Genomic DNA, 15165 nt, shown 5'->3' on the forward strand with positions numbered 1-15165 from the left:
GCCGACGAAACGCATATCGGCTTCAAGTTACCTCTCCAATGACCGGCCTCTATGGACTCTGTACTGTAACTTCTGCAGATAAGAGAGACTGGCACTTTTGACATCTTGTCAATGTGACACTTTTATCTAAAGTAAATAAGAATTAGGTTGCGCCACATGGATGATTCTGGAGATAGTGGGGTGATGCCCAGGGAAGAAATCGGGACGATCGTCTTCCCCGTGGGGTTTTTGCTTGCCTCATCTGTCTCTGAGCAGGTCCTGGAGCGTTCGAATCTCCTACTTGTAGTCTTGGCACAGGGAAAAAAACTCTCACCTAGGGCCGAAAAAGGTTCATGCTTCATAAAGTCAGGAGATAACCGTGGGCGTGATTGTCTCCGGGCCGAGATGACCCACAACGAAATCCTCGGGCCGGCAGCCTGATTGTGTCAAAGATAGCAATAGAAGTAGCTTTGGAGCTGCAGCTTTATCGACTAAGAGACTAAGATTCTTCAACTTTCTCCTCGAGTGTCTCTACCATATGCAAAAGTTGCATGTACTGGAGAAATCATCGTTATGGGAAATAGCAATCCACTCACGATTGCGGTCATCGGCTGCGGTTAGTTTTCCCATATCCTTCTGCACGGCTCGGTGCTAGATCCTAACACGCATACATACAGGAACTCTGGGTACCGCAATTACGAAAGGAATACTCAATCCTTTGGAAAAGCAGGGTGTCGCCATAAACCGTGTCATTGCCACAGTCGGTTCCGAAGCCTCCAAACGTCGCGTCGAGCGGGAGCTGTCTAAATCTTCAGCGCAGCTCAAGGTGTTTCTACAAAAAGACAATGAAAATGCCATGCGCGACGCGGATGTGGTGATAATAGCTACCAAGCCCGTCAAGAGAAGCGAGGTGTTCGCAGCTCAGGGTGTCAAGAAGGCCCTCAGGGGGAAGCTAGTCATCAGCATCATGGCTGGGATCTCAATCAAAGAGCTCGCCCGCCTTGCGGTTGGAGAGAGAGAATCGTCTGATGATCAAGCCCCGTTTCAGGCTGTCCGGGTGATGCCAAATATGGCCGCCCAGATTCGCGAGGCGTTGAGCCTGTGTACGGCGGATTTCGATACACTTACGGAAACCAACAAAGAGATCGCGACATGGATCTTCAATCAAGTGGGCCAAAGTCGCCTCATACCAGAAAGCTCATTTGACATCTCCGCCGTTCTTGTCGGGTGTGCCGGGTCGCTTCTGCTATTAGCTGTCGACGGTCTCCTCGACGCAGCTGTTGCTGAAGGTGTGAAGCGGCCAGACGCGCAAGATATGGCTTTCACCAGCGCCATTGGTATGATGAAGTTGGTGCCTGCTGGAAACCATCCGAGCGTCTTGCGGGAGAACATTGCGTCCCCCGGAGGTTGTTCGATCAGGGCACTGTTGGAGTTGGAGAGGCTAGGAGTCAGGTCAGCCTACACAAGCGCCATCCTGGCGGCCGCGGCTCGATCCAAGGAGATGTCGAACTCTTAGCCTTCTGAGACGATTAATACCTGTGTATTCCTATTTGCTAGATAGACTGGGAAGTCCCGATTTCATCTCATCCCTCACAACAAGAAGTAGATCCCAGAACAAAAAGCTCAGTAACATCACCTTGGATCTACAAAATAGTTTATAAATTCACTAATCAACAGTCTGATTGATATGATTGCCAGTAGAAGCTCCCTAAACTTCATATCAAGATTATTCGATTAAGATGATTAAGTTAAACTTTATCATTCTATGAAGACCCTAGAACTATTCAACTTAGTGGAAACAAACCTACATACTCCTCGAGGGAACGGAACTTTTTCCATTTGTTAAAGAGGATAGCTCTAAAACAACCCTATGGGACCAATGTCATATCGAGCTTGAGGTCTCTAAGAGACCAGCTCAAAAAGTACTGATGGAATCCGCTGCCACGAGTATAGCCCCCCTTGCAAACAAGATCCTCTGCTCAGATAGGAGAATCAATTCATCTAAATTCTAATCACGACGTGATCCAGCTTTCTAGCTGCGATGCAAACTAGGTGCAACAGTGACATGTTATTTAATAGATAACACTAGTGAGGAGTATTCTAATTACCTCTCTATGTATTTTACTAATTATTTTTATCTTATTACTATATAACTTATACTATAGTTCTTTTACTTTAAGAGTTCCCTATTATTCCTATAACCTTATATATAAAGATTATATTTTAAATGCTTTATTTCTACTAGGGCGTTCTTTATGAGTTATACCTTATAGGTTATAGTATTCCAGATTAATAAACCTAAATAAGCAGCTTAAAGTTAAAACTAAAGAACTTTCTAGGTCTCTTATTAATACCTACTAAGTCAATAGAGATACAAGCTATGTATATGGTATTTGAGTTATTTATAATACCCTTAGGTCGCTTGATCCGGGGCGAGCAGGGTGAACTAGATATCTCTGCAGTGTGCTTCGGTCGTTGTGAATTATGATAGGAACCCCGGCCATCTCGATTCGTAGGTTCCAGTCTAACGCGCTCAGGCTATACCATACTAAGTCCACTGCTCTCGTTTAATTCACTGCTCTATATTGAGAACTTTACAACGCTTCGTACTTGCTCCCTTCTCTCATCTCGTGAATACTCATTCCATACCATCTATCCTGTGGGAGCGGATGCCGGCATCACACAGTCGTTGCCGGGGGGCTTGGCATCGCCCTTCTCCTCTCCTCGTTTTCCGCCCTCAACCTGCCCTGCATGTCCACGAGAAGCTTGCGACATTTCTGCCGCCGAAACCTCTGCATATCCGGCCAATGGCATTTGCGATATATCTCTTGGGCTTCCTTTTCCCCCCATAATAGTAAGCTTAGTATGAACCTCGAAATGAAATATTCGGCACTATGAAGCTTACCGTGATCCACGGGTCGCCTGTCTGGCCGCCACCGCGCCTGCTCCGCCATATTTCCCAGTCACCTCCTTCCGTGCCGCTGGGTACGGGGATCAAGTCCAGCGCGATCAGGTCGTCTCGTATCTTGTCGAAGTACTCTGCGGCGGGTACAGGCCTGGACGAGCGCCAGGGCTCGTCTTCGGGGACTTCCTCGGACGGACTCATCAGAACGGCCTCGTGGGGCGTGATTTCGCCTGCGAGGAAGATGGTCAGATGATTTTAAAACACAGGGCGGGCCGGTCTTCTTCCCTCACCCGTGTTGGTATCCAATATCCACCAAGTCGCAAAGGGGTCGCCTCTGAGACGTGTAGAGAGTGCGACGACGCCTTCGGGAATCCGGACGTCTGGGAACGGCCAAAGGTCCAGGCCGCAGGCATCTTCGCCTTGAAAAGACTCGAGTTCTGCGAATGGCCAGCTGGTGTTGAGATAGTTGATAGACTCGGTGGATGGAAACACTGGTCTGTCACTGTAAACGTATGGTATGTGACGGAGTAAGTCGATTACTCTATCATTGAACCCCAGCATGCGCCACTTTTCGAGAGGAATAAGGTCGTCGCCCCATCCGTTATCCCGGGGATACCCGATATTTGCAGGCCTGAAAGAGACCATCTGAGAAAGCACTCTATAGTATCGTGCGAGACTGGCTACGGTGGCGTCTAGATCGTAGACGGAGGCAGGTCCTGGATCTGGATGAGGGGGGTCCATGATCGGCGGCGTTTGTGAGTCGATGTCGGCACAGCTTGGCGAGCTTAACCGATAATGAAGTGAATCGGATGGTTCCAAGGACGACTTTAAATACTTATCCCAAGTACGTCATATCCACATAATCTTATCTTTATCGCTCCGAGGCATTCTATCAGCCAAGTTCAATTTCTGCCGCTCAATACAACGCAGCAACCCCTTTTCTTAGGCTCTACTTAATCCGCTATAACCAGCGGGAAACCCGACTCATCTGAGGCATTCTATCAGCAAGTTTAATTTCTACCGCTCAATACAACGCAGCAACCCTTGTTCAGCTCTTTTCAATACGCTATAACTAGCAAGAGACAAATGTTTTTAAAAAGAAAACGCTTCAGTCAACGAACGAACACCGGTTTACTCAGCAAACAAAACACCAAAAGACATACAACACCAGGTATTCGCTGGTCGTCACCGACCCAACTACTAATCCGGCCCTCATTGGCTTGTCTATGGGAGAGCGGACGGGATCCCGAGTTTTCCAATGGGTATGGTCGTATGTGGTGGTTTTAGACGTCAGTAACACTGATGACACCAGCACCGTTCATCCCATGGACATATGCATCGTCGACAAGCTCGTACCCAAAGTGGCCGCCTTGCTGAGATCTTCTCAAGATGTAAGGCACCCTGCCACCTTCCAAAAGAGCTACCGTATCTCCCACCTGGGCATCCATGGGAACTAATCCCATCCTGCCATCCTCCGCAACAAACAACATTCTTAAACTGATCGATGTCGATACGAGAGCCCCCCAAGAGTTGATCTCTGCCTCCGAGTACTCTAATTCGATGAGCGGAAGTCGAGGGCCCTCGCAGTTGTGTTCCTCACACTATACCCATCATGAGTCATACCACTTCTTATGCGCCGAGTTATCTGGCGTTCTCTGAGCCCTTGATGTACGGTGGATGTATTCGATCTGAAATAATGAAGCAAGACAACGTCTGCCAAATGACGTCGCTGTACGTGGTAGTCTGGCTTCTGACGTAAAGCCTGTCCAGCGAATTTGTGATCCCGACCATGTCTCGCCAACCCTCAAAGAAGGCCGCCAGGTTATCAGCCGCATCTCAGTTTCACTCAACGTCTCGATCTTGGCCAGAAACCTTCCCCTGACGAACAGGCCGGCCCGAGGCGAGCATCTAAGCGTCGCTCTACTGTCCCCGGACGTACTAAACTTCGAAAGACATGAAAAACGATCGTCCAGATCATAAAGCAACGTAGACTCAACAGTGAGCGCCCACTTTGGCACCCGAGTAAACAGCCCCTTTGGAGAACCCCCGTCCTGATTCATGTTCTTATGGAACTGGAAATTCTTTGAATGTTGAATGTTAAATATGTACTCGTTGGGTATGGCGAGCCAGAACAAGCAGGTTTGGTGTTTGGTGGCTGCATTGTATTGCGTGGAATATTGCATTAGGTAGAACTGGAAGCTAGGAAATCCCAGCTCGCCAGATTTCTCCATGAACTTGAACGCCGCTTCCTGGCTGGATATAGCGCAGCGACGGAGTTCGAGTAGTGGGCCGTGATGAGCGCCGCCTCCTCCTCACTCGCGAGTCCGAGCAGACCATACACCTTGTGGGGATCCGAAAACGTTGCTTAATCTTGGTGATATTGCATCAGGTTGTGCTTGGAGATTTCCCCCTAATTCCACCGGCAAGCAAACTGCTAGCTAAGAAGCAACCCACTTATAGTGAAAGTGGATGTCATGACTGTGACCTGGACGCTGTCTTGAGCATGCTTGTCCGAATTTCTCTTCGCCGCTTGTGCTGCCGATGTCTCAAATCAGTAAACCAACCCACTCCGGAAGCGGGCCGCACCATATCACAGTCCGGTGAGATCCCGTCCATTCTTCTTGCCCCCTAACTCTATTCAGCGCACGTCTGTCACGGGTTTGATCCCAATGGGCCTCCGCTGGATGTTTTTGATTTGCGACCTGAACCCCGGTGAGAACTTAGCTGCCTGTTGGCGCGCTTCATTTCTCTGAGTGGACGCCCATTGGTACACATTGCAAACCTTCCACATTCAAGGGCATCTACACACTGCTCGTCACCGTTCAACAAGTTCGTGTTTATCCCACATAATCCGAGCAGCGCATCGTCATCACGAATCTGATCACTCTCGGACTTGTTCCATGGACTGGTCGATCGCAGCCAGTTCTCCGTGTGCAGACCGGTGTGGAGTTGAGGCCGCCATCAGTCCGCAATATCAGGCGAAGTCGCCGACACAGCGTCCACGCAAGCGAAGAGTGCCAAGCTAGATTACAATGTTTCTGCGCATATCAAACTGCGCTCTGCCTGATTATTGCATGCCGGGACGTCCAACCGCAAGCCTTGCTTACGGCAACGTGGACTAAGAATAAGCTTGGCTGCATTATATACAGCATTTTGCAGGTGTCTAGAACAACTGACGTCGCAATTTAGCTCAATGTTGCTGCTCAATCTGAGATTCAAATGCACTTTAGAGGATTTCTCGGACGCATGTACAACCAGCAATCCCGCTTCTCACTCCACCTCAGGTGGTACATGGGGCAACACCGTCCTTGTGAAACCCTCCTGCAGTTGTCTGTGACTTGAATGCTGCTAGTTGGCAACCGGTCAACGTTCGTCCGGGCTAGATTAGTGGCTGAGGTATGTCCACGTCGTGGTTGATGTGCTTGCACTCTGCGAGCCTAGACGCGCTGGTGACCACCTACAGAGCCGGATATTGGCCATAATGGGAACGCAGGCATTTGCTACTTTGGACGTGTAGATGCGTCTTTTATGTATATGCGTCTTTCAGGATCTAACAGCATTCAACAGCGAACCCACATGGATTTGCTGGCATATTGTTGGTTCATTCCGTATTCGGGAAGACTGCAGGCATTCACAACGCGACATTTGATAGGCATTCTCTCGTAGGATTGCTACGAAGTCGCTACGAACAAACCCAGGGGGTGATGCTGTGTATCTTAAGTTCTTTAATTTGTTACAGTCTGCTCTGAATCTAACGACGTGCGTATTTATTTCATGTAAGTCTCAGTTCCGTGCAGACCAAGAACTATGTACTACAACCCTCACGTCTTGCCATCGCGTCCCAATTAATGCAAGGCTGCCCAACCTCTTGGTTTGGCTCAATCCTTGGCTATCAGTCAAGTGAAATAGTGGCCGACGCCTGCCTTCCGAGGAATTTAAGACTCTAATCCTGATACATTGCTCTTCTTCCCTGTAGCAGAAACTTTCGCAACAGAAACCACATTCAGCACCGGAACACAATGGCAGAAGCGAACCTCTGTGAAAACTGCTGCCGGGTCCTCACCACTTGGAGGCACTGGCAGTCTTCATGGAGTAAGCACCACACCGACTATGACAGTCTTATATTCAGCTTGAACAGTGGATGTACTATCTGCAAGTGGCTGAGTCTGCAGGTACCCGCCCCCCATGATAATTCTTCTGAAGTCCAGAATAGTTTCCAAACCTTTTGCGACTTCCGTGAATCTACTTTGGAGCACAACCAGTGCGGAAATGTCAAGTTTCGCGGTGAATGTTCATGGGCGGCTCCTTTTGATATCGCAGGTTTGTATTCTCTGATCAGGGCCGGTTCTTGTGAACTGACCTCCATACAGTATGCATCTACCCGCATGAGGATGGGTCATTCAGTCATCAAGATGCCTCAAAGCTCAACAACCGGAACCGTCTTCCTCAATTGACAGCATGCGAGCTCGACGATACGGAAATAGGGTCTGGCAAATCCATCGGAATAATCAAAGACTGGCTGCATAGCTGCAGTGAAGACCACCCATACTGTTCCGCAACTCCCGACAGAACATTCTTTCCAACCCGCGTCATCGACGTCCAGAACGTTGACAACGGAACGGTAGTGCTGCGGGACAGGACCTACTTCGATGACAAATCGTCCGACGGAACGCATCTCACAGACTCACCAAGAGACTACCCGGAATATTTCACATTGTCTCATCGATGGGGTGACCCAAAACTGGTTCTCCAGCTACTCTTGGCCAACGAGCAGGTTTTCCGCAGCGGCATCGCCCTGAAGGAGCTCTCTTCCACATTTCGAGATGCAGTAACACTTGTCCACAGGTTGGGCTATCGATATATATGGATCGACTCTCTGTGCATCATCCAGGACTCAGTATCGAAGAAAGACTGGAAGCAGGAAGCGCAAACGATGAAGCACGTCTACGGAAACTCATTCTGCAACATTTCGGCCATCAGGTCTTCCCACGACGTATCTTTTGGCCTCTTTGGAAAACGATTCGTCCCGCCTCGCTCGTTTTACCCATTTTCAGCGGACTTGGAATTGCCGAAGGGCGACAAAAACCCCACTGGAAAATGGAACTTCTGGCTTGACAGCCTTTGGATCAACGAGATGAACAAAGCACCCCTCACGGGTCGTGGCTGGGTCGTTCAAGAGAGGTTTCTCACACGAAGAATCATTCACTTTACCAAGAGTCAGATATACTGGGAGTGCCTCGAACATTGCCGCTGCGAGGAGGACCCAAAGGACCAGTTCGGTCTACTTCATCTCGGTTCTCACTCGGAAGTGGGACAACAGGCACGGGAGTACAAGGCTGCCCTGCGAAAAATCATCAGGGAATCGGTTTCCGTCGATGGAAGACGAACCCCCGTCTGGCAGACGAATGAGCACTCTTGGCCCACACTGCGAGACTGCTGGAGGATCATGGTGTCTACCTACAGCCGCTGCGACCTCTCCTACGAGACTGACCGCCTCATCGCCATCTCTGGTGTTGCCAAAAAGTTCGAAGAGATGTACGTCCACGACAGGTACTTCGACGGTATTTGGAAAGATGGACTTCACACAGACCTACTATGGGAGTCTAATGCATCCCGAAGCGCGCGTGTAGTGCGCAACACGGCTTTCGCGCCTTCGTGGAGCTGGGCATCTCTCCATGACAAGAGCGTTACCGTCCCTGGCAAGAACGTGTCTGACCCTGACGAGAACGTGGCTACGCCTAATGCCCATCCGAAGTTCTGTGTGACCGTGCCCACAGCTCATCAGAAATTCGGTGGAGAGCCGAACTCATGCATCGAGTTCGTCGCCGTGCGTATTAGGCCGGAGGGCGGTAGCGACGACGCGACGGCGCTGCTTCAATCTTCGGAACTTGACATTGACTGTTTCTTGCACCACTTCAAAAGAGACGCCAAGTCAAAGACGATCGAGATCTTTGATGACGAGACCCTCTCGAAGAAGATACCCAACATGCAGAAAATTGGAGAGGACAAGCTACGCCTCGACACGGAGGAGTTGGTACGGAGATTCAACCAGGATGAGGATGTTACGGGCGTATGCATTCCAGTTCAAGAAGCGTCTGAGGGATATGGTCACCGGAATGTGCGCTATCTCCTCCTGGAACCTGATTCTGAGTTGAGATACAAGCGCTGGGGCACCGTGGTTGGCGGTGGTTTTGGCCTTAGATGGGATACGAGCAAGCGAACTCGCATCACTCTAGTTTAAGGTTGGCCCTGTTTACATTCGCTTTGGGGGTGAAGCCAAGGGCTTCCTTTATAATTACCAAAGGCATTGGAGTTCTCTTAATATATTTGTGCCCCGCTAAGATAAATCGCATCCTCATGATCAACGATGCCACTTAACGTCTCGACCTTGGTTAGAAAGCCGACTTTAATAAATAGACCGCCCCTACCTAAGTTAAGCATCTGAGCGTCCCTCTACTTTTCCCAGACACACCAAACTCAGAGAGACATAAAGATCGATTGTCTAGATCATGCGTCTAGTTGTTTGACCCCCAGCTGGGGAGGCTCCTCAAAACCCCTGTAGTTCGGACGAAACATTGTCAAATGTGTAATCGCACGTTCATGATGCTTGAGTCCTTGTGTAAGACGAAATTGACAACGGGTCGAATTAGGTACTGAATTGATGCACTGGCGTGGAACGTTCAGCTAAGAAAGCCTCCAAGATGTCCAAGCTGTTGACGAGGGATATACAGATGTTTGGAATGATCAGAAGTAAAAACTTAATCTAAAGCCCGCAGAGTCAAAAATCAACCAAATGGTTTGTATCCGCGAGTTGGGGGGTATTGCTGCAAAATGCAAAAGATAAACGACCTACGTAGGGATCGAACCTACAATCTTCAGAGTATGACTTAGGAGCCGAAATCTGACGCGATGCCATTTCGCCAGCAGGCCTTTGCTGGATGAAGTTTTGGGCCTGTTTGGGACTTATGTAGGGCAGAGGTGCTCCGCTGGGGCGCGGGGCCGCGGGGTAAGATGATCTGGGCCGTTCGCACCTCTGCGAGTCGGTTCAGTGTTGCCCAAGGGGTTGAGATCTCTTCATGTATCTTAAAAAGCAATTAAAAGACTATGTTTTCTTCCCAATACATTTCCAAGTCTCCAATAAGAAGTTTAAGGCTACATTAAACTCTAGAGTTGAAGTAGCTTGCGTAGAGTTGTCGAAACACTCAGCGACCTTGTTCCCGCGTGATTTCAGTGAGCAGACTTCCAGGTGTTACATGGGCTAGCAAGGGACACCAGTTCACTCGGAAATGTAACAACTTCGCGCCAACCCCTTCAACCTATAGATTCTATTAGGGAAGAAGTCGCCTAGATGTCGCCATTAGTGCAGATATGTCGAAGTCCAGCTGCGTTCAACAGGGTTTCGGAACACCCGCTGAAAGGCATCGGACCCCCCTCCACTATCCGACGAACACCTTCGGCCCCGCCAATCCCATCAGGAAACTCAGTGTAATTGCATCACCACAGTGTTTCGAACGACGCGTCGGTATTCCGAGCTGTCCGAATGCATGCTTCTTAAGTGGCTTTCACCCTTCTTGCTTTTGGGGTTTGATTTAATTATACAGAAGCAAGTGGCAGATAATTCAAGCTCCGAATCATGTCTGAGAAGAATAACAGAGCAGCTTGGCTCACTGGGCCTAAGATCCACCCATTCAAAATCGACGACGCTCCTTTTCCGCAGGCTAGACCTGGGGAGGTGGTTATAAAGAATGTCGCGACTGCTCTGGTGAGTTTAAGCTGTCGCTTCATGAATAAGAATGACCGGTATCTAATCTGGTGTAGAACCCCGCTGAGTGGAAAATCCAGTAAGGTTCTGTGGTGCTTCCTTTCCGACTAGTGGGCTAATCTGCGGCAGAGACTACGGTGTAATTGTGCAGAAGTATCCCACGATATTGGGAGCAGATGCAGCTGGATACATCGAGGAGGTCGGTGAAGGCGTAACTCATCTCGAGAAGGGACAGCGCGTGATCGGGTTCGTGAGGCTCCTTACCCCTTCATCTCACTCGTACGTCCTCCGTATGCGTACTCATTTGGTCCCAGATACTGCACTGGATTAGGCCTTCAGAATCCTGAGTTCGCGACATTTCAGCTTTACAGTAAAGCCAGCGCGAATCTGGTATCGGCCATACCCGACGATATAAGCTTCGAGAGGGCATCGGTACTTCCTCTAGCCATCGCAACGGCTTCGGTGGGTTTGTATAAGAAGAAGTATCTGGGGCTCCCCTTACCCAGCTTGAAGCCGACGCCATCTGGAAAGACACTCCTGGTCTGGGGTGGCGCGTCTTCGGTCGGAGGCACTGCCGTGCAGCTTGCCGCCGCGTCCGGGCTGAGAGTCATCTCGACGGCTTCAAGGGTCAACTTTGACAAGGTCAAGGCGTTGGGCGCCGACACGGTTCTCGACTACCACTCGGAAAATGTCGTGGCCGATGCGGTTGCTGTGCTTGCGGGTACGGAAGTCGCCGGAGTGTACGATGCCATATCGTCTCCGGAGTCCCTCAAGCCGATCGGTGCCATCTTGGACAAGCTTGGTCCGCATAAAGTGATAACAGTGCTCCCGAGCGAGGGCGACTATGGGAAGAATGCTTTGATGTCTTTCGGTGAGTCATTACCTGTCTGCGAGCTGCAGCGATGTTGAGAATATGCTCTGACCACCACCGACACCCAGAGACTGCCTTTCAGATCACCGAGGACCCTGAAGAAGTCGGTGATCCTATTTGGAGAGACTTCGTGCCCGCAGCTCTGAAAAGTGGCCAGTTGCAGCCGAAGCCGGACGCTGAGGTGGTCGGTAAGGGGTTGGAATCGATCCAGGCTGGTCTTGAGAGGCTCAAGAAGGGGGTGTCAGCGACGAAGCTGGTGATTCAGTATTAGGTGATCGCGCAGCAAACTGTCTGTGTGTTCTGCAAGACATTAAAAACAATCAAACTCTTTTTTCGAAGGAAGTTTCGTCTCTTCTCTGCATGAGGATGCAGGAAGATGCAGCGGCAGCACCGACCTGCTGGGACGGGCCGCCAGGAATGCCTTCACCTTAGTCACACCTGCAACTCACCTTGGCTCACCGACGGCTTATCTAAGGAAGAGAGCACGTGCTAAAGAGAGAGTTTCTAAAAGCGACGGCGGGATTGGCTCGGAAGACGCCAACGATTGTCAGAATCAGGGAATTAGTGGGCCTTTGAAGGACGGACTTCGGGTATTTAGTTGATCCACAATGTCACGCTGCAACCAACCAGATCCGTGCGCATGCCCCTCCATCTGACCATTCCACATCTGGTTAGTCGAGGTGGATCGAGGCTGCAGGCAGCACCAAAGACAGGCAAGAGCCGGCTTCTTCGGAGGAGTCTGGAACCTCCACTGGCCGCCCGGCAGCGCAGTCGCAGTCGCAGGCAGGTGCTTTCGTCACTAACGATCGAAAGGCAGTGACGACGGGTTCGTGGAGGGGTCCTTCCCGTCCCGTCCTGTCCTGATTCGGAGCCCAAATCAAGCCGGCGGACTGCGCTCGGCCGCCTCGTCTCCCGTTGCTTCTGCTGCTCCAAGAAACATGGAAACCATGACTCTCTCTGTCTTTTCGTGTTCCATGTTTCTGTTCCTGTTTGGCATGGCTTGATTGTCAGCCGTCTTTGTTTCCTCACGTCACCTTACCCTGCTGCTTACCTTGGTCCTTAAGGTTCCTTAAGCTTTGCCCTACCGCTGGTACCTCACCCGAACACGTCTTTTTGACTCTTTCATCTTCCTCCAGTCACCTACCTACCGACCAGACGATCATGACCTGCATATCATAGCTTTGCAAAAGGCTTCACGCCCACCTAACCGACCAACCTGATATCGATCCTATATCCTTCACAGTGGCTACTTATCTGCCATCTAGCTCCTCATCCGAACCCCGCCTCCTCAAGCAACATCCTAGCTATCGGCTGTCCAGCTGCCCGACTCACCTGCTTGTCGCACGCGACACCGACAACCCCTCGTCGAACCGCCACGAAGCTCTCCACCGACCCCTATTTGCCATCTACGACTTCGCCAGTTGACGTCACAGCTACGAACGAGTTCCGACTTCTCCTCTACATACCTCCTACGATCCTACAACAACCTAATACCAAATCCTCTCTACCCCGCGATAATGGCGATCGACGTACACAAGAAGGCCGGCGAAGAGGTCCCGGGACCTTCCCCCAACGCGGGGCTGGCTAGGAAACCAAGCGACTCGCACCCGGCAGGTCGCATCAAGCACAACAAGTTTATGCAGATAGTCCGCGGCGTCTCTTTCGCCATCTACTTCGCCGCCTGCTGCGCAAGGTAAGATACACAATACCCCGCTTCCATCTGCGACGAGAGCAGACAAGGCTGACTCGATGATCTCTGCAGTATCTTCCTGACGCAGCTCATGGGCGGCTGGCTGTACTTCGTCAACCGCGAGCTCTACTACGCCTACATGGCGCTGACGAAACAGTCCTTCGCCCTCACGACAACTGCTATGACCAAGATCTGGGGTCCTACGAAGATCAGAATCAGCGGTGATGCTTCGGTTGCGGGCCAGATCAGACAGACTCCCAACGGCTTGGTCGAGTTCGACTTCCCCGAGCGCTTGATCCTGATCGCGAACCACCAGATCTACACCGACTGGCTGTACCTCTGGTGGGTGGCCTATGCCAACGAGCCAGGCATGCACGGCCACATCTACATCATTCTGAAGGAGTCGCTGAAGTACATTCCCCTCGTTGGTTGGGGCATGATGTTCTACGGTTTCATCTTCATGTCGCGCAAGATGTCGACTGACCAGCCACGCCTGGCGCATCGCCTGAACAAGCTCAAGATGGAACACACTACACCCAACGGAAAGAAGCATCGCGATCCCATGTGGCTGCTTCTCTTCCCCGAGGGCACAAATCTGTCTGGTAACGGGCGCAGGAAATCTGCCGCCTGGGCAGAGCAGAGTGGCCTGAAGGACCCCCAGCATCTGCTGCTCCCGCGCAGCACTGGCATGTTCTTCTGCTTGAAGGAGCTGTCGGGCACTTTGGACTACGTCTACGACTGCACTGTCGCCTACGAAGGCGTCCCGTAAGTTTGCGCCCGCCGAACCCGTGCGAGACATGAGCTAACAGCATTCCAGCCGCGGCAAGTACGGCGAACAGTACTTTACCCTTTCCAGCACATATTTCCAGGGCCGCCCTCCGAAGTCGGTCAACTTCCACTGGCGCCGGTTCCGCGTCGCCGACATGCCCCTGCACGACCAGAAAGAGTTTGACGCGTGGGTGCGCGAGAGGTGGTACGAGAAGGATGCTCTCATGGAGGAGTACATCTCCACCGGCCGCTTCCCTCCGAGCGAAGATAACAAAAAGGGATACATTGAGACCGAGGTGCGCTTGAAGCACTGGTGGGAGCTCACGCAGGTCTTCGTCGTCGTCGGAGCCGCCGGACTCGTCGTCCGAATGTTACTCAACACGATGCAGAAATGGGCGGGTTTCTAGGAGTAACGGCGGCACAGTCTCATGACTTATGGTTTCCTTTGGTTGGAAGCTGGATACACGGTGGTTCGGCGACGTTTTGGGTTACAACTTTCATGATTCCCCCTGGTAGCTGGTGATTAGCGAGCGACTTCATACATGGGTTCTTGGCTTGGTTACGGCAGTGTTGTGGATATCGGTGTTCGGTCTGCATTTTTTGGACATGGTGCCGGGTGTCTTTCGCTGTTGAATGGCTTAGAGCAGAGAACATACAGAGACTATCAGACATCCTTTGTTGAGTCGGAGACAGGTCCAACATGGACTTGGCGCCGCGCCCACTATTCTTGTCACGTTGCATATGTCCCTCGCAATCTTGCAGCATCTCGCCTGCGAGGTAACCCAAGAACGCCGAGATGCGATCCTTCGGCGAAGCGCTGAGCTGGTGTGATCTGCGCGGTCTCCACCGCCGGCGCGTAGGATTTGAAGGCCCAACCAACACCAACACCAACGCCGATCATTTTCCGACCGTGATGGTCTACCGATGGGAGATTTCTCAAATTATCAGTGTGATAGAAAACGACCAACAACGTGTCTACTCTTGCCGTCGCTGCAGGTCTCGGGTTTGGCTGAAGGTGTAGGTAGCCACGCGAGCATGGGGAGTTTTGGGTTTTCTGGAAGCATATGGTTTGCATGTGTTCGGGAAGAAATCTGGAGTAGATTCACCCAGGCTTTCTTGGGCATGAAGAAGGTGGCAGTGATATTCAATATCCACTGCTACACAGCTTGAATGGGCTCTGAAGCAGGACT

The 15165-nt window shown here is 51.0% G+C and overlaps 5 protein-coding genes across 5 annotated transcripts; 4 read left to right on the forward strand and 1 right to left on the reverse strand.

The window, feature by feature from the left end:
• Window positions 1-552: 552 nt before the first annotated feature.
• Window positions 553-1495, forward strand: CkaCkLH20_10745 (pyrroline-5-carboxylate reductase; the record flags this gene model as incomplete). The annotated part of the gene is made up of 2 exons (XM_038893459.1): window positions 553-595; window positions 657-1495. The coding sequence occupies 2 exons, from the start codon at window positions 553-555 to the stop codon at window positions 1493-1495; spliced, it is 882 nt and encodes a 293-aa protein (XP_038741272.1).
• A 1136-nt stretch (window positions 1496-2631) lies between these two features.
• CkaCkLH20_10746 (uncharacterized protein) lies at window positions 2632-3625 on the reverse strand (the record flags this gene model as incomplete). Its single annotated transcript, XM_038893460.1, has 3 exons — window positions 2632-2721; window positions 2885-3114; window positions 3175-3625. The coding sequence occupies 3 exons, from the start codon at window positions 3623-3625 to the stop codon at window positions 2632-2634; spliced, it is 771 nt and encodes a 256-aa protein (XP_038741273.1).
• Window positions 3626-7625: 4000 nt separating this feature from the next.
• CkaCkLH20_10747 (uncharacterized protein) lies at window positions 7626-9125 on the forward strand (the record flags this gene model as incomplete). The annotated part of the gene is made up of 1 exon (XM_038893461.1): window positions 7626-9125. One exon carries the CDS (start codon window positions 7626-7628, stop codon window positions 9123-9125), a length of 1500 nt encoding a protein of 499 aa, XP_038741274.1.
• A 1392-nt stretch (window positions 9126-10517) lies between these two features.
• On the forward strand, window positions 10518-11788 carry CkaCkLH20_10748 (zinc-binding dehydrogenase; the record flags this gene model as incomplete). Its single annotated transcript, XM_038893462.1, has 5 exons — window positions 10518-10646; window positions 10703-10725; window positions 10776-10892; window positions 10961-11517; window positions 11586-11788. The coding sequence occupies 5 exons, from the start codon at window positions 10518-10520 to the stop codon at window positions 11786-11788; spliced, it is 1029 nt and encodes a 342-aa protein (XP_038741275.1).
• A 1246-nt stretch (window positions 11789-13034) lies between these two features.
• On the forward strand, window positions 13035-14382 carry CkaCkLH20_10749 (acyltransferase; the record flags this gene model as incomplete). The annotated part of the gene is made up of 3 exons (XM_038893463.1): window positions 13035-13210; window positions 13280-13972; window positions 14025-14382. 3 exons carry the CDS (start codon window positions 13035-13037, stop codon window positions 14380-14382), a joined length of 1227 nt encoding a protein of 408 aa, XP_038741276.1.
• Between the last annotated feature and the right edge of the window lie 783 nt (window positions 14383-15165).

This window comes from Colletotrichum karsti, assembly GCF_011947395.1.
Source record: "Colletotrichum karsti strain CkLH20 chromosome Unknown Scaffold42, whole genome shotgun sequence".
Lineage (NCBI taxonomy): Eukaryota > Fungi > Ascomycota > Sordariomycetes > Glomerellales > Glomerellaceae > Colletotrichum > Colletotrichum karsti.